Source organism: Ranitomeya variabilis, chromosome 3 (genome assembly GCF_051348905.1).
Source record: "Ranitomeya variabilis isolate aRanVar5 chromosome 3, aRanVar5.hap1, whole genome shotgun sequence".
Taxonomy (NCBI): Eukaryota; Metazoa; Chordata; class Amphibia; order Anura; family Dendrobatidae; genus Ranitomeya; species Ranitomeya variabilis.
The window spans coordinates 573,493,314-573,518,734 of NC_135234.1; the positions used below are offsets into that span (position 1 = coordinate 573,493,314).

A 25,421-nucleotide genomic window follows, 5' to 3' on the forward strand; every position below is an offset into this window, starting at 1 on the left:
GAGTATTTTAGGCTACTTTCACACTAGCGTCGTACTCGGCCCGTCGCAGTGCGTCGGGCCGACGTACCGACGCTAGCAGTGAATGCGCCGCACAACGGGGGCAGCGGATGCTGTTTTTCCATGCATCTGCTGCCCCATTGTGAGGTGCGGTGAGGTGCCGGGAGGTGGGGGCGGAGTTCCGGCCGCGCATGCGCGGACGGAAATGGCGGTCCATCGGCAGCAAAAAACGTTACAGGTAACGTTTTTTGCAGCCGATGGTCCGCCACAACACGGTGCAACCGTCGCACGACGGTTGCAACGTGTGGCAAAGCGTCGCAATGCGACGCTAATGCAAATCAATGGTGAAAAAACGCATCCTGCAAGCACTTTTGCAGGATGTGTTTTTTCAACCAAACGACGCATAGCGACGTGCAGTGCACGACGCTAGTGTGAAAGAGGCCTTACACATGCACTTTATTTGCTGGGTCAGGGTCATGAGTGTGGTGGGACGGTCATAGCCTTATTATAGCCTTGTTTGTTATGTGAGGCAGTTTTGGCTTTTTTATGTTTTTACAAATGGAGTATTTCTTGTATGTTAATAAAGGTACAAATGTTTTACATTTTATATTTGTGAGTGATCTCTGACATTAGTATGCCTCTGTTTCTTCCTTCTTGGGTTTCTCAAGTAGATTATGATGTCTGCTATTCATAAAGGAGCAAAAAAAATCTGTTTTCACCAAAATTATAAAACGTTATTGACTTTCTGCCCACGAGTTCAACCAGAGAATCCACGGAACATCCGACATGTGTGAACATACCTTTAGTGTGAATAATTCTGATGGTGCTGTCCATGCAGTCAGCCATTTGTGCTTACTGCAGAAGATTTCCAGCTTATTCACCAAGGATTTCCTTGGCATGTTGAAGGAAGTAGAAGGCAAGCAGGAGTCCTGGGTGTGAGCTGTAGTCCCTCCAATATTGTACATTATTTTTTCTGCAGCAGTGTACTCCTTACATAAAAAACTGGTAGAAGAAAAAGTGGAGTCAGTTACCCATAATAACTAATGAAATTGTCTGTCCAGGTTACAAAATAACATCTTGAGTCTAATTTCTGTTTGCAACTGCTCCGAATATTTGTCTGCGTAAGTGTTAGTGTATAGGGATGGGGCCTATTGTTTTTTGGATTTCTAGAATTCCGCATTGTATTTCTTCCTTATATCAATAATACTAAAGATCATGGTGTCATAAGTCACTTTTGATTCTAGTAATGTCATCTCTGTGATGCCTTTAAAGGGGACTCCAATGTACACCTTTTTATATTTTATTTGTTTAATTTTTTTAGTCAATATTGTTGGGAGCAGTACTGATTGCAGCTCACACTGACTGATCCATAATCCATTATTTGACTGTATTTGGATTTTGGGGATACATATTAAATAAATAATAAAAATTGATTCCCATCTGTCTTGTAATATGATTAGATCAGCTGTAAGATATTCCTTTTGTGATGAGTTGTAGTTTTTCTAAGCAGTGCTGGTATCTGATCCCATAGTTTATACTGAAACTGCTCTAAAGATCACATAGGATTCACTGAAACTATATAAAGCACATAGGATCCCCTGTCCCACATAGCATACACTGAGATTTTGCTGTACATATCACACAAGATACACTGAGACTTCTGTATATATCACATAGAATACACTGAGACTACTATATATACATCACATAGGATACACTGAGACTGCTGTATATACATCACATAGGATTCACTGAGACTCTGCTATATACAGAACATAGGATACCCTGTCCCACATAGCATGCACTAAGATGTTGCTATATACATCTCACATGGTACACTGAGATTGCTGTATACATTACACAGGATACACTGAGACTACTGTCTTTACATCACATAGAATACACTGAAGCTGCTGTATATACAGGGTGAGCCATGTATATGTATACACCTTGGTGGGCCATGTATATGGATACACCTAAATAAAATGTGAATGGTTTGTGATACCAACTTCTTGTTTGTATATGGGAGGGGGAAAACTTTTCAAGTTTTGCCCATTCTGCAAATTCAGCCCGCCGATCTGGGTCATCCTCGTTGAGATGCTGCAGCAGCTGGATTTTGTAAGGGTGCCATTTGTGAGTAGCTAATATCTGCTGAATAAAAATAAAAAAACAAAAAACAGCACAAAAAAATACAAAAGCTTGCAAACCTTCCAGGTATATACCAAACCTATCCAATAGTACATGAAAAATGAAGGCAGCACACCAATAAATGAAAAACATGATGCAGTTTATTGGCCAATATGTGACATTTCGGTCCCAAGTGTGAACCTTTATCAATCCTCAATAGCTTGAGAAAGGTCCACACTTGGGACCGAAACGTCGCATATGGGCCAATAAACTGCATAGTTTTTTTTTCATTTTTTGGTGTGCTGCCTTAATATCTGCTGAAGGGATGTTCGACTGATGCCAGATCGGTGTGCTGAATTTGCGGAATGGGCATAACAAAAATTTGAACAGGACCCTCAATTTACACAGAACATTATGTTCAGTGATGAGGCAAACTTTTCTGGGTGGGCCGCCATTTATATGGAAACACCTAAATAACATGGGAATGGTGACAGTTTTCTTGTGTAGGGTGTCTTGCATTGAATTCTGCTGCAATGGCCCGGGTACTGCGTTCACCAGACATCAACACAATTTCTATCCGCTCCTCACGTGATAACCTCTGCGACATGTCAATGGCTGTAAACAAAGAGAAACTTGTAAATAACTCATGAAAGAATAAAGTTACGTTAAAACCAAGCACACCATTGTTTTTCTTGTGAAATTCTCAATAAGTTTGATGTGTCACATGATCCTCTTCCTATTGGAAAAAAAATAAAGTTCGATCCAAAATGGCCGACTTAAATGGGTTACCACCCATCTTGAAAAGTTTTACCCCTCCCATATACTAATGTGCCACAAACAGGAAGTTGATATAACAAACCATTCCCATTTTATTTAGGTGTATCCATATACATGGCCCACCGTGTACATCACATAGAATTCAATGAGACTGCTATATACATCACATAGGATACACTTTGACTGCTGTATACATAACATAGGATACCCTGAGACTGCTGTATACATCACATAGGATACACTGAGACTGCTGTATACATCACTTAGGATATACTCATACTCTGCTGGGACTCTGGCATTTTGGGAAATGTAGTCCGTGTTTGGGGATCAATATCAGTGGGGAAGAAGGAATCAATATAGCAGACAAATCAGATAAGGAACATCAACTAATACAGGTATAACAGAAGCCATATAAAGGAACACACAAAAATCTCTACACTATTCTTAAAAAAACACACCAACCTTTTTTTTTTTCTAAATAGTGCAGCATAGGCTATTACTAAAGTTTACATTGTTCCCATATTACACTTGTATGAAAATAATGTAAACCTAATTTAATGAAAAGCAGATGATGACAGATCTTTAAAAAAAAAAAGAACCACGTCGAATGAATACTGCACTTTGGCATCAGTTTAAGTCTCACAGAAAGTATTAGAATCCATCATCTCTCCTGTTATGATCTGTATTTCTATTAAGAAGTTGTTTTAGTTCCCGCTTGGGGATAACTTTTTTAAAAAAGGAGCACCACAATGGCAGACCAGGTCTGACCATGCATTACTGCAGCTGCAGGGGAAATATTTGATCAGCAGTGTTTTCACACATTGGGGTGGAGGTTTTACAGAGGCCAGACCTTTGGCTTCCATTCACATAAAAGTTGTTTTCATAAGTCAACCCTATTACAAAATACATGAAGATAAAATAGTATAAAGAAACCGGTGGACTTTATAGTATCTGGTCAATATGCTTGAAAACTGCTGTCTACAAGATCAAAATGTAATTTATTATAATTTGCTTAATACGAACTTCAGGGGCTGTTACAATCAACTCCAAGGTCTCGTGTATCATGTATTCATTTACAAAAATATTAAACCTGGTGTTTTATTACAGTGAATGTGAAGGAAGAAGGAGGACTTTCTCTTCCTGCAGTAATGACTCATTAAGTGCTTCTGGTACTCCAGTCACACCACGCCGAATTTCGTGGCGACAGCGGATTTTCCTGAGAGTAGCTTCACCAATGACTAATTCCCCTTCAGATATGCAGCATATAGGTAGGTAATGTGTTCTGTGTGGAATTGGTGATTTATATACTTGCTATCCACTTTTTGTTACCAAAGCTTTTTTTGTTCAGTCACATGTCATATCTAAGCAACATACATATATTTTTATTGACAACTTTTAGAGCAGTTATTAAATGAAGCCTGTCAACACATTTGACCTATTTAAAGCATATAGGCATACAGGTTATTGCTGTGGAGAGTGATACCTTTATACCTCAGAGCAGATGCTTTGTTACTGAGAAATCATCTTTCATCGCTTTATATAAATGACGTCTTCCAGGCTCTGGGGAGGACACTGCCTGGAAGATAACTCTGCCTCCAGAGCTTATTTAGCATGAACGGAGTTACCAGTGTGAGACAAGTAACTAACACAGAATAGGAGAAATGAAATTTGTCTTCTTGCAAACACATTTTTTGCTTCTCTCTGAGCTCTGCTGTATTATAAAAATTTTGCAACCCTGTCTACCTGTGATATGGGAGTCGAAGCTGAGAGGAACCTGCAGATGTGTCAGTTATAACCACACAGTGAGATCAAGAGAGCAGAGAGCGGCCATTACACATCACACTGGTAACCATTACACATCACACTGGTATCTCCCTTATATTTAAAACAAGCTCTTAATTCTATGTAGTTCTGTGATTGGCCTCATTGAATTCTGTGAATTGTCAAAACAGCAAAACAAGCTGTCTATTCTGTTCACCCAGAATCCTCTGAGCACAACTCAGATCACCCCCACTCTCAGCTGCTATCTCCCAGAGAAGAAGAAATTGTTAGCAAAATTCATGCTTACTCTGCTAATATGTGACTATATAGAATTATTGTGGATTTGGACAAAATCTTGCCAAAAACTGTATATTTTTAAATGTTCCAAAAAGTTGCAAACCACACAGTGACTTAAAACATCAGGGCAGTCCGCATATAAATGTCACAGCGGTACATTGCTAAAACAATTACTAAAACATCATTGCTGAATCCAAAGCTGCACTGAAATCAAGCAGGAGTGGGGAGCTGGAAGTCAGAGAAGGCAGAGCCAGTCTATTACCATCTCTGCCTTTCTATTTGCTGTATGTACGTTACCAGTGGAAATGCATGATAATAATGTTGAATTTTTACATTGTCCTCAATATCGAGGAAAAAAGAATATGAAAACGGCATTATAAAATTAGTCCCCATGTGTATCAAAAAAAGTGGGACAAATTATTTAAATATTCAAATTGGAATTTTATTTCACAGCTCTTGAAACTGCAGGTATGAAAAAAAAAATGTGCCTGATCATGGAACATGGCCCGGTCTTGATCTGTTTAATGCACTGGGAGTGTACTTGGTATCTACAGTCTAAATTACACCCAGAAGCTTAAAAAAAGATCTAAACGTGTCACTAAAACAAGAAGTATGAGCATGTTTATACAGAAAACAGGAAGTCTGGTCCATGACAGAATGTAGGCTTTCTTCACAAGGACGCGACACCAGTCAGCTGGAAAATGTTGTGACCTCTGATGTGTAATGTTTGATCCGGTGGAAATGATGCTGGATATTCTGTGTCTCCATTATTTCAGATCACATAGATGGGAATGATTTGCTACCTTTATCTCCTTTTCCTCCAACCATGGAAGAGGACCCTCTGACATCCCTTCTACAGGACGACAATGCTGCTGACAGTACAGATGGGAAGCGGACGGCCGAACATCTCCAGAGGTTATGGAGGAAAGCAATCCATCAACAGATTTTATTACTGAGAATGGAAAAGGAGAACCTGAAACTTGAAGGTTAGTTCTAAATGTGATGTAAGGTGAAACTACAGTACATAGGTAGAAAAGTTTGATATTTTACAATGATCTATGTTCATACCTTGTGTTTCAGCATTGGTGTCTCGTACAGTCTATATGCCCAATGATCCCAAGTTCCTCATAAGAACAAAAAGTCATTGTAACATTTCTCTCATCATAATGTTATTGTGAGAATTCATTTTTGTTGTATAGTGCTGGACATTTTTTAGTATTATGTTTCTGCAATACTATCCCCTTACCCTACAGGTCTCTGGCAAGAGGTAATGTTGTCATAATACATTGCTCTGAGCACCACCCTGACCAACAGGTTTGTGGAAGCATGAAGTAGCTGATCATTAGGAAGTGTGATAGCAAACAATCACATTGCTTATCATCAGGCCTTCAGCATAAATCTTTGGATTATCAAAACATATTATAACTTACTGGTATTAAAGCCCATTGATAATATCCTTGTTTTTTTATCTTTTGTGCTTCCATGGAATATATGACTCTTAATTTTTCGTTTTTCAGAAGGTAAGGAAACGCATTGAATGTTTTGTAATTGTTATAATTTCATAATTTCAAATAAACACCAAAAGTTAAAAGTTGGGGAAAAGGATAGAATTGGCAATCAAAATTGGGAACACCTTGGTGAAAATTCTGTGTGAGGTCTAATAGCAAGAATATTGGCTACATGAAAAAGTGAATGAATATGTGTGCTGATGTCTTTTTACCTTTTTGTGAATCATCCACGTTTTGCATTTTACAGTAGTTTCTACTAGAACTCTTATGCTTCTACCAATATCAGGTTTTTTGTTTCAGTACTTTCACTGCCTGTTGATGTATCGTCCATGGGATATTGCCACAGCAGACAATCTTTGGCCTCCTTCTGATGTTTTACTATTATTATTATTATTTAGCTCACTTACATAGCACCATTAATTCCACAGCACTTTACAGACATGATCAGCAATGTCCTCATTGGGGCTCACAATCTAAACTCCCCATCGGTATCTGTTTGGAATGTGGGAGGAACCCGGAGGAAACTCACACAAACACGAGGAGAACATGCAAACTCCTTGCAGATGTTGTCCTCAGTGGGATTTGAATCCAGGACTTCAGCTCTGCAAGGCAATAGTGCTTTAAATATTTATTGATATCTTCATAAAAAACATATAAATATAATAACAGATAGAACTTTCAACAGGAAGAAAAAATTCGGGAGGTGGGGGTAAGACACAATTCACTTAAAGCTAATAGTGGATCAAATAGCAGCATTCAAAAGTAATGATATGAGGCTATTGTATTTATATCTTTTTATAAAGATATCAATAAATATTTAAATGTTATTTGTTAGTTGTGTTTCACTTCTATAGGTTTTTGTATCTGAATGGTCACACGAGAACCGCATATGTACTGTGTATGCAAAGCAACAGTGCTTACCACTGAGCCACCTTACTGCCCATACAACTATATGATTAAATTATTAGCTGATTAGCATCTATTGATGGCTATGACTTATGGTGAATTAAATGCACTGTTGTCACATGACCCGATGGGTAGCTGTCAGCCTCACTCAAAACTTCCAGATCTATCTCAGTGGCATTTAGCGAATGTATATAGCCATAAGTACATTGTGTATTGACATTAGGTATTTTTAGGGTAAATGCACATGCTGGACTTTGAAGCATTTTTGCATAGTTAAGTATCCTTTTTTATAATAATAATAATAAGCACCTAAAACACCACATATGGACTCTCTTAGAGGTCTTTCCTATTTCTGTGTTCCTTGTTTTCATTATTATTGTTATTTAATTTTTAATTCCCAGCTAGCAGAGATGAGCTGCAGTCTAGAAAAATAAAGCTGGATTATGAGGAAGTTGGAATGTGTCAAAAAGACGTCTCAAGTCTATGGGATAAGAAATTAAACTGCAAAACTAAGATCCGGTTTGATATGGAAGAGATATATGCAACACTAAAAGAAGGTACTGACATTTTAGATGCTTGTGTTTAGAATTATTAATACTTTTTGGTAATACAGTGCAACATCTTTTTGAGAAGACTCCTTATCTCACAGATTGTGTGACACTCTGAACACTGCATGCTCTATAGGCTGTATAGGTATATGTTGTAACTTTACTAATATTCTTTACTGCTGAGCACCTCCAAGAGGCTAACATGTCTTACATCCCCTTAGTTCTGAAATATGAGCTCAGTGTGGGTAAGGATGAAGGGCCAGGTTCTCTTTTTAGAGAGACAAAGAATTACCGTATATACTCGTGTATAAGCCAAGCTTTTCAGCACTTTTTTGTGCTGAAATTGCCCTCCTCAGCTTATACATGAGTCATTGTCCCAGTTTACGGCAGGGGAGGGAGAGTGGCGGAGCAGTGGGTCACAGGAAGCAGGAGCCGATGGCTGCGGCTAATGCCTGTGCCCGCTGCTAAAGATAAATGAATATTCATTGCACTGGCGATTTCTCTTATAGCACGCGCACAGTTACAGATGCATCCGCCGTTTTCCAGCAGCTCCTGCGGCCGGGCTCTCATGGGTGCCCACTCATTAAGATAATGAATATTCACCTCTCTCCACTCCCATAGGCGTGTAGAGAGGTGAATATTCACTGTCTTAATGAGTGGGCACCCATGAGAACCTGGACGCAGGAGCTGCTGGCACCAGAATGAGATGCTGCAAGGGCCCGCAGGGAAGGTGAGTAGGATGGGGGTTTTCTTTGTTTTTGTTTTTTTTAATTCTTTTCTCATGGGGTCCATACATACAAGGATAGGGATGACGAACCATGCAGACAAGGTTGAGAATATGGAGCCATGCTTACAAGGATGGGAATAAGGAGTCATGCATATAAGGATGTGAATAAAAAGCTCATGCATACAAGGATGTTAATAAGGAGCCATGCATACAAGGACGGGGATAAGGAGCCATGCATACAAGTATGTGGATAAAGAGGGAAGGTGAGTAGGATTTTTTTTTTTAATGCTTTTCTCATGGGGGCCATACATACAAGGATGAGGATGAGGAACCATGCAGATAAGGATGAGAATAAGGAGCCATGCATACAAGATGGGAATAAGGAGTCATGTATACAAGGATGGGAATAAGGAGCCATGCATACAAGGATGGGAATAAGGAGCCATGCATACAAGGATGGGAATGAGGAGCCATGCAGACAAGCATGGGAATAAGGAGCCATGCAAACAAGGATGGGGATAAGGAGCCATGCATACAAAGATGGGAATGAGGAGCCATGCATACAAGGATGGGAATGAGGAGCCATGCAGACAAGGATGGGAATGAGGAGCCATGCAGACAAGGATGGGAATAAGGAGCCATGCAGACAAGGATGGGGATAAGGAGCCATGCATACAAGGATGGGGATAAGGAGCCATGCAGACAAGGATGGGAATCAGGTGCCATGCAGACAAGGATGGGAATGAGGAGCCATGCATACAAGGATGGGAATGAGGAGCCATGCATACAAGGATGGGAATGAGGAGCCATGCAGACAAGGATGGGGATAAGGAGCCATGCAGACAAGGATGGGGATAAGGAGCCATGCAGACAAGGATGGGGATAAGGAGCCATGCATACAAGGATGGGAATGAGGAGCCATGCAGACAAGGATGGGAATGAGGAGCCATGCAGACAAGGATGGGAATAAGGAGCCATGCAGACAACGATGGGGATAAGGAGCCATGCATACAAGGATGGGGATAAGGAGCCATGCAGACAAGGATGGGAATCAGGTGCCATGCAGACAAGGATGGGAATGAGGAGCCATGCATACAAGGATGGGAATGAGGAGCCATGCATACAAGGATGGGAATGAGGAGCCATGCAGACAAGGATGGGGATGAGCCATGCAGACAAGGATGGGGATAAGGAGCCATGCAGACAAGGATGGGGATAAGGAGCCATGCATACAAGGATGGGAATGAGGAGCCATGCATACAAGGATGGGAATGAGGAGCCATGCAGACAAGGATGGGGATAAGGAGCCATGCAGACAAGGATGGGGATAAGGAGCCATGCAGACAAGGATGGGGATAAGGAGCCATGCATACAAGGATGGGAATGAGGAGCCATGCATACAAGGATGGGAATGAGGAGCCATGCAGACAAGGATGGGAATGAGGAGCCATGCAGACAAGGATGGGGATACGGAGCCATGCAGACAAGGATGGGGATGAGGAACCATGCACACCAGAATAGTGATTAGGGGACAGTGCATACCCAGCTTATACTCTATAGTCAATAAGCTTTCCCAGTTTTTCGAGGCAAAATTAGGTGCCTCGGCTTATGATCGGGTCGGCTTATACACAAGTATATACGGTAATTCATGAAAGGCATGGCATAGGTTTTGCAGGCAAGTTTAAAGAGTTATTCCTAAAATCATATGTGGTGTCATAATTCTGTACACACAGACTAATCTTATGTGTCAATACAACTTCTTTTCCAATTGGTTCAGTTTTGAAGATATCAACCCCCTAATGATGGCCCCATACTCTGTTTCCCCTCCGATACAGTGGCTGACAGTGAGCTGTGCTATGTTCAGCTCTGCTGTGTCTGTTCAGCTCTGCTGTGTCCTGCACACCAGGAGGCTGGCTGATAAAGCAGAGTGTGAGCAGGACAAAACACCATTCAGCTGTGCTAAGTTTGGCTTTGCTGTGTTCCGACAACAGGAGGCTGGCTGATAATGTGGAGAGAGAATGGAGCTAAAGGCCCCGTCACACATAGCGAGATCGCTAGCGAGATCGCTGCTGAGTCACAAGTTTTGTGACGCAACAGCGACCTCAGTAGCGATCTCGCTATGTGTGACACGTACCAGCGACCAGGCCCCTGCTGCGAGATCGCTGGTCGTGTCGGAATGGCCTGGACCTTTTTTTGGTCGTTGAGGTCCCGCTGACATCGCTGAATCGGTGTGTGTGACACCGATCCAGCGATGTCTTCACTGGTAACCAGGGTAAACATCGGGTTACTAAGCGCAGGGCCGCGCTTAGTAACCCGATGTTTACCCTGGTTACCAGCGTAAATGTAAAAAAAAAAAAACAGTACATATTCACCATCTGATGTCCGTCAGGTCCCTTGCCGTTTGCTTCCTGCTCTGAGTGCCGCCGTACAGTGAGAGCACAGCACAGCAGTGACGTCACCGCTGCGTTCTGCTCTCACTGTACGGCGGCACTCAGTCAGAGCAGGAAGCAGACGGCAAGGGACCTGACGGACATCAGATGGTGAGTATGTACGGTTTGTTTTTTTGGTAACCAGGGTAAACATCGGGTTACTAAGTGCGGCCCTGCGCTTAGTAACCCGATGTTTACCCTGGTTACCCGGGTGCTGCAGGGGGACTTCGGCATCGTTGAAGACAGTTTCAACGATGCCGAAGTCGTTCCCCTGATCGTTGGTCGCTGGAGAGAGCTGTCTGTGTGACAGCTCCCCAGCGACCACACAGCGACTTACCAACGATCACGGCCAGGTCGTATCGCTGGTCGTGATCGTTGGTAAATCGCTATGTGTGACGGGGCCTTAAGGCTATCTTCACACCTGTCACTTTGCCATAGAAACACAGTTTTTCCTATATGTATATGTCGGGAAAACACAGCAATTTAACAGTGATTTCAGGAAAATCGTGACTCTGCTGTGCCATTAATGAGACATTTGACTACAAGGAATATCTGGAGTTACAGAAGATAGCAAAATAGTAATGAATAATAACCAAAACACACTATTGTTGGGGTGCATCCACATGTTGGATATAACTAAATAAAGCAGCACAAAACAAGATAACACTATAATATACAGTACACCACCACACTTTGATTTCTTTGCACGGTGCATAAAATCATAGTCACTAACCCACGCATTAACCATGTTAGGTGAAATTCACTAGCCTGTCCCATACAGTCCATATACGGATTGCACAGGCCTACAGATCGCTTGCCTTCCACTAAGGCCGGCCTCACACTCAGCGTAAGACAATACGGTCCGTTTTTTACGGCCGTAATACGGCCGTAATACGGAGAAATGTTCCCAAAATAGTGATCCGTATGTCCTCCGTAGGCAGGGTGTGTCAGCGTATTTTGCGCATGGCATCCTCCGTATGTAATCCGTATGGCATCCGTACTGCGATATTTTCTCGCAGGCTTGCAAAACCGACATCTAATGGATTTATGTGCTCAAATGTTCGGTAAAACATATATACAGTATATATATATATATATATGTCATTGAGACACATATATATATATATTCTGTATTTATATTTAATTCAGCGCGATATCTGTGAAAAGCCGGTAATTCAATTGCCGGCTTTTCATTTCTCCTTCACAAAAACCCGACAGGATATGAGACATGGTTTACATACAGTAAACCATCTCATATCCCCCTTTTTTTTTGCATATTCCACACTACTAATGTTAGTAAAATTGGCGTGGGCTCCCGCGCAATTTTCTCCACCAGAGTGGTAAAGCCAGTGACTGACGGCAGATATTAATAGCCTGGAGAGGGTCCATGGTTATTGGCCCCCCCCTGGCTACAAACATCTGCCCCCAGCCACCCCAGAAAAGGCACATCTGGAAGATGCGCCTATTCTGGCACTTGGCCACTCTCTTCCCACTCCCGTGTAGCGGTGGGATATGGGGTAATGAAAGGTTAATGCCACCTTGCTATTGTAAGGTGACATTAAGCCAGATTAATATTGGAGAGGCGTCAATTATGACACCTATCCATTATTAATCCAATTGTTTGAAAGAGTTAAAAAACACACACACACATGATTAAAAAGTATTTTAATGAAATAAACAAACAGGTTGTTTTAATATTTTATTGCTCTCTCAATCCATTTGTAGACCCTCGCTTGGCAAAATAATAAACCCACAATATACATAACCTCTGATGAACTGTCAGGTCCCACGAGGTAATCCATCTGAAGGGGTTAAAATATTTTACAGGCAGGAGCCCTGCTAATGCAGCTGTGCTCGTGTCTGTAAGCCCCGGCGAATGAAGGAAATGTAGGTCAATGATCTATAGTTACCTTCAGTCGCGGTGATGCGCCCCCTGCTGGATGTCCTCATATGACCTGGAGCATGGGAAAAAGTTCCTAGGCTGCAGTTCATGAGGACATCCACCAGAGGGCGCCTCACCGCAACTCAATGTAAGTACAGATCACCCTGATTTCCTTTCAGCACCCGGGGTTTTTACAGCCACGAGCGAGTGCTTTAGCGCAGCTCCTGGCTGTAAAATGATTTAACCCCTTCAGATGGATTTACTTCGTGGGACCTGACAGTTCATCCGAAGGTATGTATATTGTGGGTTTATTATTTTGCCAAGCGAGGGTGTTCCGGATGGATTGAGCGAGCAATAAAATACTAAAACAACCTGTGTCTTTATTTTATTAAAATACTTTGCAATATTGTGTGTGGTTTTTTTTAACCATTTGATACAATTGGATTAATAATGGATAGGTGTCATAATTGACGCCTCTCCATTATTAATCTGGCTTAATGTCACCTTACAATAGCAAGGTGACATTAACCCTTCATTACCCCATATTCCACAGCTACACGGGAGTGGGAAGAGAGTGGCCAAGTGCCAGAATAGGCGCATCTTCCAGATGTGCCTTTTCTGGGGTGGCTGGGGGCAGATGTTTTTAGCCACTGGGGGGGCCAATAACCATGGACCCTCTCTAGGCTATTAATATCTGCCCTCAGTCACTGGCTTTACCACTCTGGCGGAGAAAATTGCGCAGGAGCCCACGCCAATTTTTTCCGCCATTTAACCCTTTATTTTAGCAGCTACAGCGCCCAAATTTTGCACATACACACTACTAACATTAGTAGTGTGGAATATGCAAAAAAAAAGGGATATGAGATGGTTTACTGTATGTAAACCATGTCTCATATCCTGTCGGGTTTTGGAAGGAGAAATGAAAAGCCGGCAATTGAATTACTGGCTTTTCACTAACACCGCTGCGTATTTCTCGCAAGTCACACTGCTGGTCCGTGTGGAATCCGTATTTTTCTCGCCCCCATAGACTTTCATTGGCGTATTATTTGCGCAATACGCTGACAAACGCAGCATGCTGCGATTTACTACGGCCGTAGAAAGCCGTATAATATGTCGCCGTAATATACGGCTGATAGGAGCAGCCCCATTGAGAATAATTGTGCCGTTTGTTTGGCGAGTTTTATGGACGTATTTTCTGCGCTCATACGTCCGTAAAACTCGCTAGTGTGACGCCGGCCTAATAGTCTCAGATATGTCGGGGAAGCTGTTAATTTGGGTCTGGAATTCTGCAGAACTGCAATTGGCCATTTCAGGCCATACATGGACCATATCAGGATGTGTGAATTCAATTTTGGGCCGAATTCACACGTTTTCTTTTCTCCTCCGATAAAAACAGACAGTTCTTTCATCTCGGGGCTGAATCAGATTTTTATTAGTATTGAATCCTTGTGTTGGTTTTTTCCATGAGACTTTCATCAGTTTTTATCTTACACAAAATAATCTGATGGAGGATTCCCAAGCTGTTCCTGGTTGGTGAAAACAGACAACATGGGCACAGATCAGATAATATCCATGTGCTGTTCATATTTTAGCAGATCCGTTCACTTGGGCGAGTTTGGTCCTTCAGCCAGACTAAAATAGGATGTCTTCAATTTGTTTTATCTATCTGTTAGCAAAAATAAAAACAGATATGCGTTGCTCCTAAAATATAATGTCACAGTGTGCTGTCAGTGTGTTATGGACCAGGCTAATGCATGTAAGAGCAACGACCTCCTGGAGCACACATCAGTAATTGGTCGGGTAGATTTAGGCAAATGTTCACAAACTGTACCTTGTAGTTTAGGATTATCAGATGTACATACACAGATACAATAAAACCTCCTCTTTATCCAGACTAAATGTTCTGCTCCATCATATACTCTTCATAATAGATCATGTATATTTTAATATAGATATTCTTTTATTTGTTTTTCTGCCATATAGGTGTCCCAAAATGCAAGCGTGGGGAAATCTGGCAGTTTCTTTCTGTGCAGTATCGTCTAAGGCACCGACTTCCAAACAAGCAGCAGCCGCCAGATATGACATACAGCGAGCTTCTGAAGCAGCTCACAGCTCAGCAGCACGCCATCCTTGTAGATCTCGGTATGTGGTTAACTTTCCCCATAGAAGATCTTTGCATATTTCATTCTCCTCTGCATTGTATAAATATTTTATCCCACAGCTGTTACTATTGTATCTGAAACCTCTGAGATATTATTTTAAGTCAGGTTCAGTCATCAGTGTAACCTGCTCGAATTGTATACATTATATACATGTATGAGTGGCATTATTGTGTATGAATTCAAAGATTAAGGAATATATATATTTATTTTACAGGAAGGACTTTTCCCACTCACCCGTACTTCTCTGCACAGCTCGGGGCAGGACAGCTGTCTCTGTATAACCTTCTTAAAGCTTACTCACTGCTTGACAAGGAAGTTGGCTATTGCCAGGGAATAAGTTTTGTGGCCGGGGTACTTCTGCTACATATGAGTGAACAGCAAGCCTTCGAGATGCTAAAATTTCTTATGTATGACCTTGCGTTCCGTAAACAGTATCGGCCAGATATGATGTCCCTTCAGGTATGTGTGGTTCACCCAAATTAATTTCTTTTTAAGGATCACAAAATCTTAAGCCTGCTGCATTGTCACCCTAGCGTTTTCAGGTCTTCAGAAATCATTTTGTAGCCCAACATACAAGTCCACTTCGTTTTGCAATATGAACTCTGCTATTGCATACCCTAAAGCAGAGGTGTATCTAGGGTTTCTGGCACCCGGGGCAAAAGTTCAGTTTTGTACCCACCCCCAGTATGTATGCGATTTGCACACTAAGGCTACTTTCACACTAGCGTCGTGCACTGCACGTCGCTATGCGACGTTGCGGCGCACCGACGCTAGCGTTGAAGGCGCCGCACAACGGGGGCAGCGGATGCGGATCCGCTGCCCCATTGTGAGGTGCGGGGAGGCGGGGGCGGGTTTTTTTGTGCCGACCGTCCGACGCAACCGTCGCACGACGGTTGGGACGTGTTGCATTGCGTCGCACTGCGTTGCTAACGCTAGTCTATGGAGAAAAAACGCATCCTGCAAGCACTTTTGCAGGATGCGTTTTTTCTGCAAAACGACGCATAGCGACGTGCAGTGCACGACGCTAGTGTGAAAGTAGCCTTAGTCACATGTTGACGAGCTGCTCGCCCTAGTACACTGTTCAGCTAAAAACTGAGAGAAGCAGAAGAGAAGCTCGTTGTATATATACGCAACAGTATGAAAATCGCAAATTAGTGAAGCGGCCATGTGATGACTGCTGGAACCAGCAAGCAGAGCTGAATCTTGACAGTGAGTATATTTCAGGCTGTTAGCATTGGCTGCAGGGCTTCATTTTAGAATTAAAGGGTGCGTCCAGGTTTGAGGTGAAAGTCTGCAGTCACTATAGGTGGCTGCAGGCTTCTGAATTCTCACAGAGCAGGCACTGCACACTTTTAGGATTCCCCTTGCACAAGTATGTGATTTGTATATTTCTGACCATATTCCGAATAGACGTGCCCGGCTTCGCTCAATTCATTTTCATTGAGTGAGGCCAAATATGTCTAGTCAGCACGTGACTGCATGTATGCAAATCGCCAGCACCAGAGAAACCTGACAACATGCAGTGCGCACTGTGAGAATTCAGAAGTCTGCAGTGACATAGAATGACTACAGACTCATCACGAACATAAATAAAAATGAGAATTAGTATCACAAAAAAACATTGAAATCCAGGTACCTTATAGATGACGTTGTCTCTGGAGTCGTTCTCCACAGCCGTCGCTGCACACTTCCATCTTCTCCGGTCTTCTGCAGCACATCCCCACACGACGCCTTTAAAGATACCAGTGTCATTATAATGCTCCTGAAAAAAAAATATCTGCCCTACGCTGAGTCCCTGAATAAACAATTGCCCTGCACTATATTCCATGCACTAAATATGACCCCACACTGTCCCTCTTATGGTACATGCCCTTCACGCTGTCCGTCTTATGGTACATGCTCTCCACACTGCTCCCTCCTTTCCATACTGGGCCACCTCTTCACACTGTTCTCTCACACTGAGTCACCTCTATAGGGCCCAGTCTCTAAACTGTGTCCCCTTATCACACTCTCCCGCCTTGGTATACTGTCGCCTCCTTTCTGTGCCATTTCACTGCTCCCCCATGCTACACCCCCCACACTATTCAATCTCTATTCTGTGCCCACTCTTATTTTTTTCCCACCTTACTGTCTCCTCGCACATTTCCTCTTCCTTCCTCATACTTTTACCTTTTCACTTTCTATACTGCCTCCTCACACATCCCTCCGACTTCCCATACTGTGTCCGCACCCATCCCATCACCCTCACTTCCCATACTGTGTCCTCATACATTTTTCCCTCTCTCCTCATACTGTGTCCGCACCAATACCACCACTCACCATACTGTCTGCACCCATCCCCCCCATACATGCCCCCATCTCATACCTTCTTCCTCATATTATGTCTTCAAATTTCTCCTGCTCCCCATATTGTGTCTGCACCTGTCCCTTCCTTGATCCCCAAGTTTGTGTCCTCAAATCATCCCCCGTTAGACAAAATATCACCCAGCCCCATTATACTAAATACCCCATCACAGTAAATCTTCTGCCCGTTACAATAAATCTCCCCCACACAGTAAATACCCCCCTGACACACACATACACACACACACACACACACACACACACACACAGTAAATATCCCCCACACTCCACACACAGTAAATACCCCCAACGCCCCCACACAGTAAACAACCCCCCACACATACAGCATAAATATCCTCCCTCACACACAGTAAATACGCTCCTACACACACACACACACACACACACACACACACACACACACACACACACACACACACACACAGTAAATAGCCCCCTCAAACACACACTGTAAATACCCTCCTCACATGCACAGTAAATGCCTCCCTCACATGCACAGTAAATACCTCCCTCACACACAGTGAATACCCCCCCACACACAGTAAATACCCCCTCACACACACAGTAAATACCCCCTCACACAGTAAATACCTCCCTCACACACACAGTAAATACCCCCCCACACACAGTAAATACCCCCTCACACACAGTAAATACCATCTCACACAGTAAATACCTCCCTCACACACACACACAGTAAATACCCCCCACACACAGTAAATACCCCCACATAGTAAATACCACCCACACACACAGCAAATGCACCCCCCCAATAAACACCACCCACAACCAGTCAATACCCCACACGCACTAAATACAACAACACACACACAAATGAAATACCCTCACACACAGTAAATGCACCCCCACCTGTAAAAACACACCCCAGGAAATGAAATACCCCTCCAAGCAGTAAATACACTCCCCCATATCTTTGGTGTCTTCAGCTTCACTGAGGTGGAGCACTTACCACCAATCTGCCCCTCTGCAGCGCTGGCTAGTGACATCTGCAGCATGATCACATGACATGATCACACTGCTGGCGTCGCTCTGACCTGGCGGGCAGAGCTTCAGTTGTATTCGTGTCTGTTAGACGCCAGTACAATTGAACACTGGGAGCTGGCACGCTGCAGCTTGTCTGTGCTGGATGTCAGCTTGATAGCCAGCTCAGAGAACTGCCGATTCCCAGTCCAGGGGGCAGCAGAATACCGTCACCAGGGAAGACACTTCGGACTGCCGCATTAGGTAGCCCGACAGCGGCCCCCTGCCAGCTGCGCCCAGTGCACATGCCCTGACTGCCTACCATTAGATGCGCCTCTGCCCTAAAGTGTAAATGATTTGCTTCAGATATTGTTGTCTTCTGCAGGGCCTCATGGTGTGAGGGCTATGGTAGGAGCATTTTTGCCGTAAGTAAATGACATAAAGGTCTGTATATGGGGGGATTTCACCTCTCGTAGACTGATTAGTGTACAGTCTGATCTGGGCCGCATGGATCAGAGCCTGGCCGCACGATGGCAGCCTGGTATATTCTGAAATGCTCTGGCATTTTAGTTTGATGGTCCGGGTACGAACTACAGTAGAGAACAGACAGGTTGGTTTGGGCAGCATGAATCAGCTGACAGGTTCCCTATTAATATCTATGCAGATTACTGTATTAGTCATGGAATCTATTTAATTCTCGTTTCTTAGCGGCTCATCCAAAAATTACATTGTTGTCAGAAGTTATTGGCAGCCGGCCAATAACTTCTGGGGTTATAAAATAAGGCTTTGTTCATACATTCAGGTTTTGATGAAGACTTAGGCTACTTTCACATTTGCGTTTTTCAGCTTCTGTCACAATCCGTCGATTTTTGAGAATGCAGGCTCCTGCATTTTCCCATAGACTTGTATTAGCGACGGATTGTGACGGATGGCCATCCGTTTCATCCGTCGTGCACTGGATCCGTCGGAAAATAGCGGTCCGTCGTGCGGAGAAAACGTTCATAGGAACGTTTTTCTGCACTTCGGAAAATCTGTCATCCTGCGCTGCCCGTCGTCGGCTATAATGGAAGCCTATGGACGCAGGATCCTTTGCTGACCGTCACACACAGGAATCCAGCGACGTATCACGTTTTTCCCCTCTGAGCATGCTCGGAAGGATTTATAAATCCGGGAAGAAGTCTCTCTCTCTCTCTCTCTCTCTCTCTCTACACTGGATGCGTCACACACGTTTTTCACTATTTTCGTGACATCCGACGATACGTCATTTCACTGCACAACGACGGAAAGCAGAAGACGCAAGTGTCAAAGAAGCCTTAGAGAGTAGCTGTCATTTAAACTTTTATTTCGTAAATCAATAATACATGTAAAAATAAGCAACTTTGTAATGTGTCTAGTTAGACAAATTAGCTTTTTTCTCAGCCACAATTGATCAGTCATTATCAAAATTCTCAACTGAGGTAAAATCTGTATACAGTGAAGACAGACTTTCCCATTACTGAGATAGGAGATGGCAGCTGCTGCCGATAAGATTCTGTGTAGATGGGAGGATGGAGGAGCTACAAGCCGAGCTCCTCCCCCTCCTATACAGATTTTACCTCAGAATTAAGAATTTTGATAATGACTGATCAATGTTGTCAGAGAAAAAAGCTAATTTTTCTGATTAGATACGGTATATTAAAGATACTTATTTTCATGTGTACTATTGATTTATAACATAAAAATTAAAACAACGGTTACACTTTAGGCGCAGATTCCAGGCCTAGATTTTCATTGATATCACGGACATGAAAAAGTCTGTATCTGAAAAAAATTATTTGACTATTTCTGGTGAGGGAGGATTTAAATTGATCCTTCACGGTTAACCCAGTGATTTCCAAATTAATATACAAGGTGTTGCCGGCAACTGAAAATGACCAGACGGAGACGTGTGTCTCTGTATGGGGGATCGAGCTGATCTCTGGCCTCCGTTTATTTTGTGTATGAGTTTTCATTGTCATAGAAATTATACTTCAACCAATCAGCATAAGAACACGCTCACAGTTCTTAACCTATAAGAATGCAGGAAAAACTTAACCCATGAGGATACAGGAAAAATGGAAACTACAGATATGGTCATGTCTTTTTGGCACAGTATGTGTTTTTCTAACAGATGCCTCAGTCTTGTATAGTGATACACCCCCGAATCTATTATCTGGCTTGAGTCAGAAAACTCAAGGTCTTTATACCAATTATGAACCATAGCCTAGTTGCATACCAGGCTTGTGAACAACAAGATAAAATTACTTCATGGCAGCTGTAACCTTTTACCTAATTAAATAACAGAATTTATCTTAAAGCAACAAGAAAATGGAGTCAAAAACACAAAATGGAGAATCTAACACAAAATGGAGAACCTTTCATAATTTGTTCCTTCACAGTTCCTCTCTCTTATGTTTTCATAGATACAAATGTACCAGCTTTCGCGACTGTTACATGACTATCACCGGGATCTTTACAACCATCTGGAAGAGAATGAGATAAGTCCTAGTCTCTATGCTGCTCCCTGGTTCCTTACACTGTTTGCCTCACAGTTCCCTCTAGGATTTGTAGCCAGAGTTTTTGGTAAGTTATAGTCTAAAACTTTGTTAACTTAGCTGCATACTTGTCCATGCAGCATGTATGGTGGCTTATATATGGAGGATGTGATTGTCATGATCCAGTTTGTTTGTTTATTCTCTCCCCGGGATGGTCATGCGGGGGTTAATCTTCCTTGCCTCGTTTTGGGATCGGTCTGGCTATTTCAGTCTGCTGTTACCTGCAAGCACTGTCAGTTATAGTTCCTGTCTCTGGCTTGAGCAGCAGACCCGTTATACCCTGATTTGTCCTCTGACCGTTTACCTAGGTCCCGTTCCTGTGTTCCCCTGTGACTTCGCTCATTGTAGTACTTGCTCTCCGTGTTGTGACCCCCTGGTATTTGAGTCGGCTTGTCCTCTGACCAGTTTGACTGTCTTGCGTCTCTGGCTTTCCTGCTTCCGATCGGCTCCAACTTCTTTGACTTGTTTCTGACCTTGTGTATTGCTGTAACCTCTGGTACTTCGTTCCCTCTCTGTTACTGACCCAGATTTTTCTGACTACTCTTTCGCCACCTAGTGGCTTCTGCCTGCTGCTCTGTGATTTCACGGAGTGTACCTGTTTTCCTTCACCCGCACCCCCTGGTGGAGGTTGTGTGCTACTGCGCTGCAGCAGGCACTACAGTAGTAATTTGCATATTTGTCCATGTACTGTATGGTGGCTAATATATGGAGAATGTGATATTCTGCATACTTGCCCATGTACTGTATGGTTGCAAATATATGGAGGATGTGATAATCTGCATACTTGTCCATGCAGCATATGTGGTGGCTAATAAATGAGAATGTGATATTCTACATACTAGTCCATATACTCTATGGTGGCTAATACTGTATATGGAGCTTGTGATATTCTGCATATGTGTCCATGTACTGTATGGTGGCTAATATATGGAGGATGTGATATTCTGTATACTTGTCCATGTACTGTATGGTGGCTAATATATGGAGGATGTGATATTCTGTGTACTTGTCCATGTACTGTATGGTGGCTAATATATGAAGGATGTGATATTCTGTATACTTGTTCATGTACTGTATGGTGGCTAATATATGAAGGATGTGATATTCTGTATACTTGTCCATGTACTGTATGGTGGCTAATATATGGAGGATGTGATATTCTGTATACTTGTTCATGTACTGTATGGTGGCTAATATATAAAGGATGTGATATTCTGTATACTTGTCCATGTACTGTATGGTGGCTAATATATAAAGGATGTGATATTCTGTATACTTGTCCATGTACTGTATGGTGGCTAATATATAGAGGATGTGACATTCTGTATACTTGTCCATGTACTGTATGGTGGCTAATATATGGAGGATGTGATATTCTGTATACTTGTCCATGTACTGTATGGTGGCTAATATATGGAGGATGTGATATTCTGTATACTTGTCCATGTACTGTATGGTGGCTAATATATGAAGGATGTGATATTCTGTATACTTGTCCATGTACTGTATGGTGGCTAATATATGGAGGATGTGATATTCTGTATACTTGTTCATGTACTGTATGGTGGCTAATATATGAAGGATGTGATATTCTGTGTACTTGTCCATTTACTGTATGGTGGCTAATATATAGAGGATGTGACATTCTGTATACTTGTCCATGTACTGTATGGTGGCTAATATATGAAGGATGTGATATTCTGTATACTTGTCCATTTACTGTATGGTGGCTAATATATAGAGGATGTGATATTCTGTATACTTGTTCATGTACTGTATGGTGGCTAATATATGGAGGATGTGATATTCTGTATACTTGTTCATGTACTGTATGGTGGCTAATATATGGAGGATGCGATATTCTGTATACTTGTCCATGTACTGTATGGTGGCTAATATATGGAGGATGTGATATTCTGCATACTTGTTCATGTACTGTATGGTGGCTAATATATGGAGGATGTGATATTCTGTATACTTGTTCATGTACTGTATGGTGGCTAATATATGAAGGATGTGATATTCTGTGTACTTGTCCATGTACTGTATGGTGGCTAATATATGGAGGATGTGATATTCTGTATACTTGTCCATGTACTGTATGGTGGCTAATATATGGAGGATGTGACATTCTGTATACTTGTCCATGTACTGTATGGTGGCTAATATATGAAGGATGTGATATTCTGTGTACTTGTCCATGTACTGTATGGTGGCTAATATATGAAGGATGTGATATTCTGTGTACTTGTCCATGTACTGTATGGTGGCTAATATATGAAGGATGTGATATTCTGTATACTTGTCCATGTACTGTATGGTGGCTAATATATGAAGGATGTGATATTCTGTATACTTGTCCATGTACTGTATGGTGGCTAATATATGGAGGATGTGATATTCTGTATACTTGTCCATGTACTGTATGGTGGCTAATATATGAAGGATGTGATATTCTGTATACTTGTCCATGTACTGTATGGTGGCTAATATATGGAGGATGTGATATTCTGTATACTTGTTCATGTACTGTATGGTGGCTAATATATGAAGGATGTGATATTCTGTGTACTTGTCCATTTACTGTATGGTGGCTAATATATAGAGGATGTGACATTCTGTATACTTGTCCATGTACTGTATGGTGGCTAATATATGAAGGATGTGATATTCTGTATACTTGTCCATTTACTGTATGGTGGCTAATATATAGAGGATGTGATATTCTGTATACTTGTTCATGTACTGTATGGTGGCTAATATATGGAGGATGTGATATTCTGTATACTTGTTCATGTACTGTATGGTGGCTAATATATGGAGGATGCGATATTCTGTATACTTGTCCATGTACTGTATGGTGGCTAATATATGGAGGATGTGATATTCTGCATACTTGTTCATGTACTGTATGGTGGCTAATATATGGAGGATGTGATATTCTGTATACTTGTTCATGTACTGTATGGTGGCTAATATATGAAGGATGTGATATTCTGTGTACTTGTCCATGTACTGTATGGTGGCTAATATATGGAGGATGTGATATTCTGTATACTTGTCCATGTACTGTATGGTGGCTAATATATGGAGGATGTGACATTCTGTATACTTGTCCATGTACTGTATGGTGGCTAATATATGAAGGATGTGATATTCTGTGTACTTGTCCATGTACTGTATGGTGGCTAATATATGAAGGATGTGATATTCTGTGTACTTGTCCATGTACTGTATGGTGGCTAATATATGAAGGATGTGATATTCTGTATACTTGTCCATGTACTGTATGGTGGCTAATATATGAAGGATGTGATATTCTGTATACTTGTCCATGTACTGTATGGTGGCTAATATATGGAGGATGTGATATTCTGTATACTTGTCCATGTACTGTATGGTGGCTAATATATGAAGGATGTGATATTCTGTATACTTGTCCATGTACTGTATGGTGGCTAATATATGGAGGATGTGATATTCTGTATACTTGTTCATGTACTGTATGGTGGCTAATATATGAAGGATGTGATATTCTGTGTACTTGTCCATTTACTGTATGGTGGCTAATATATAGAGGATGTGACATTCTGTATACTTGTCCATGTACTGTATGGTGGCTAATATATGAAGGATGTGATATTCTGTATACTTGTCCATTTACTGTATGGTGGCTAATATATAGAGGATGTGATATTCTGTATACTTGTTCATGTACTGTATGGTGGCTAATATATGGAGGATGTGATATTCTGTATACTTGTTCATGTACTGTATGGTGGCTAATATATGGAGGATGTGATATTCTGTATACTTGTCCATGTACTGTATGGTGGCTAATATATGGAGGATGTGATATTCTGCATACTTGTTCATGTACTGTATGGTGGCTAATATATGGAGGATGTGATATTCTGTATACTTGTTCATGTACTGTATGGTGGCTAATATATGAAGGATGTGATATTCTGTGTACTTGTCCATGTACTGTATGGTGGCTAATATATGGAGGATGTGATATTCTGTATACTTGTCCATGTACTGTATGGTGGCTAATATATGGAGGATGTGACATTCTGTATACTTGTCCATGTACTGTATGGTGGCTAATATATGAAGGATGTGATATTCTGTGTACTTGTCCATGTACTGTATGGTGGCTAATATATGAAGGATGTGATATTCTGTGTACTTGTCCATGTACTGTATGGTGGCTAATATATGAAGGATGTGATATTCTGTATACTTGTCCATGTACTGTATGGTGGCTAATATATGAAGGATGTGATATTCTGTATACTTGTCCATGTACTGTATGGTGGCTAATATATGAAGGATGTGATATTCTGTATACTTGTTCATGTACTGTATGGTGGCTAATA

General features: G+C 41.9%; 1 protein-coding gene across 2 annotated transcripts in view; it reads left to right on the forward strand.

The window, feature by feature from the left end:
- The window catches only part of TBC1D4 (TBC1 domain family member 4), a 208,737-nt gene that overhangs the window by 171,864 nt on the left and 11,452 nt on the right, over nt 1-25,421 (forward strand). For both annotated transcript variants that reach the window (XM_077297240.1, XM_077297242.1), the window contains 6 exons: nt 4,009-4,169; nt 5,736-5,945; nt 7,775-7,930; nt 14,943-15,101; nt 15,336-15,580; nt 20,908-21,067. In XM_077297240.1, the coding sequence (XP_077153355.1) occupies nt 4,009-4,169; nt 5,736-5,945; nt 7,775-7,930; nt 14,943-15,101; nt 15,336-15,580; nt 20,908-21,067 (1,091 nt within the window). The remainder of the gene's footprint in view (nt 1-4,008; nt 4,170-5,735; nt 5,946-7,774; nt 7,931-14,942; nt 15,102-15,335; nt 15,581-20,907; nt 21,068-25,421) is intronic.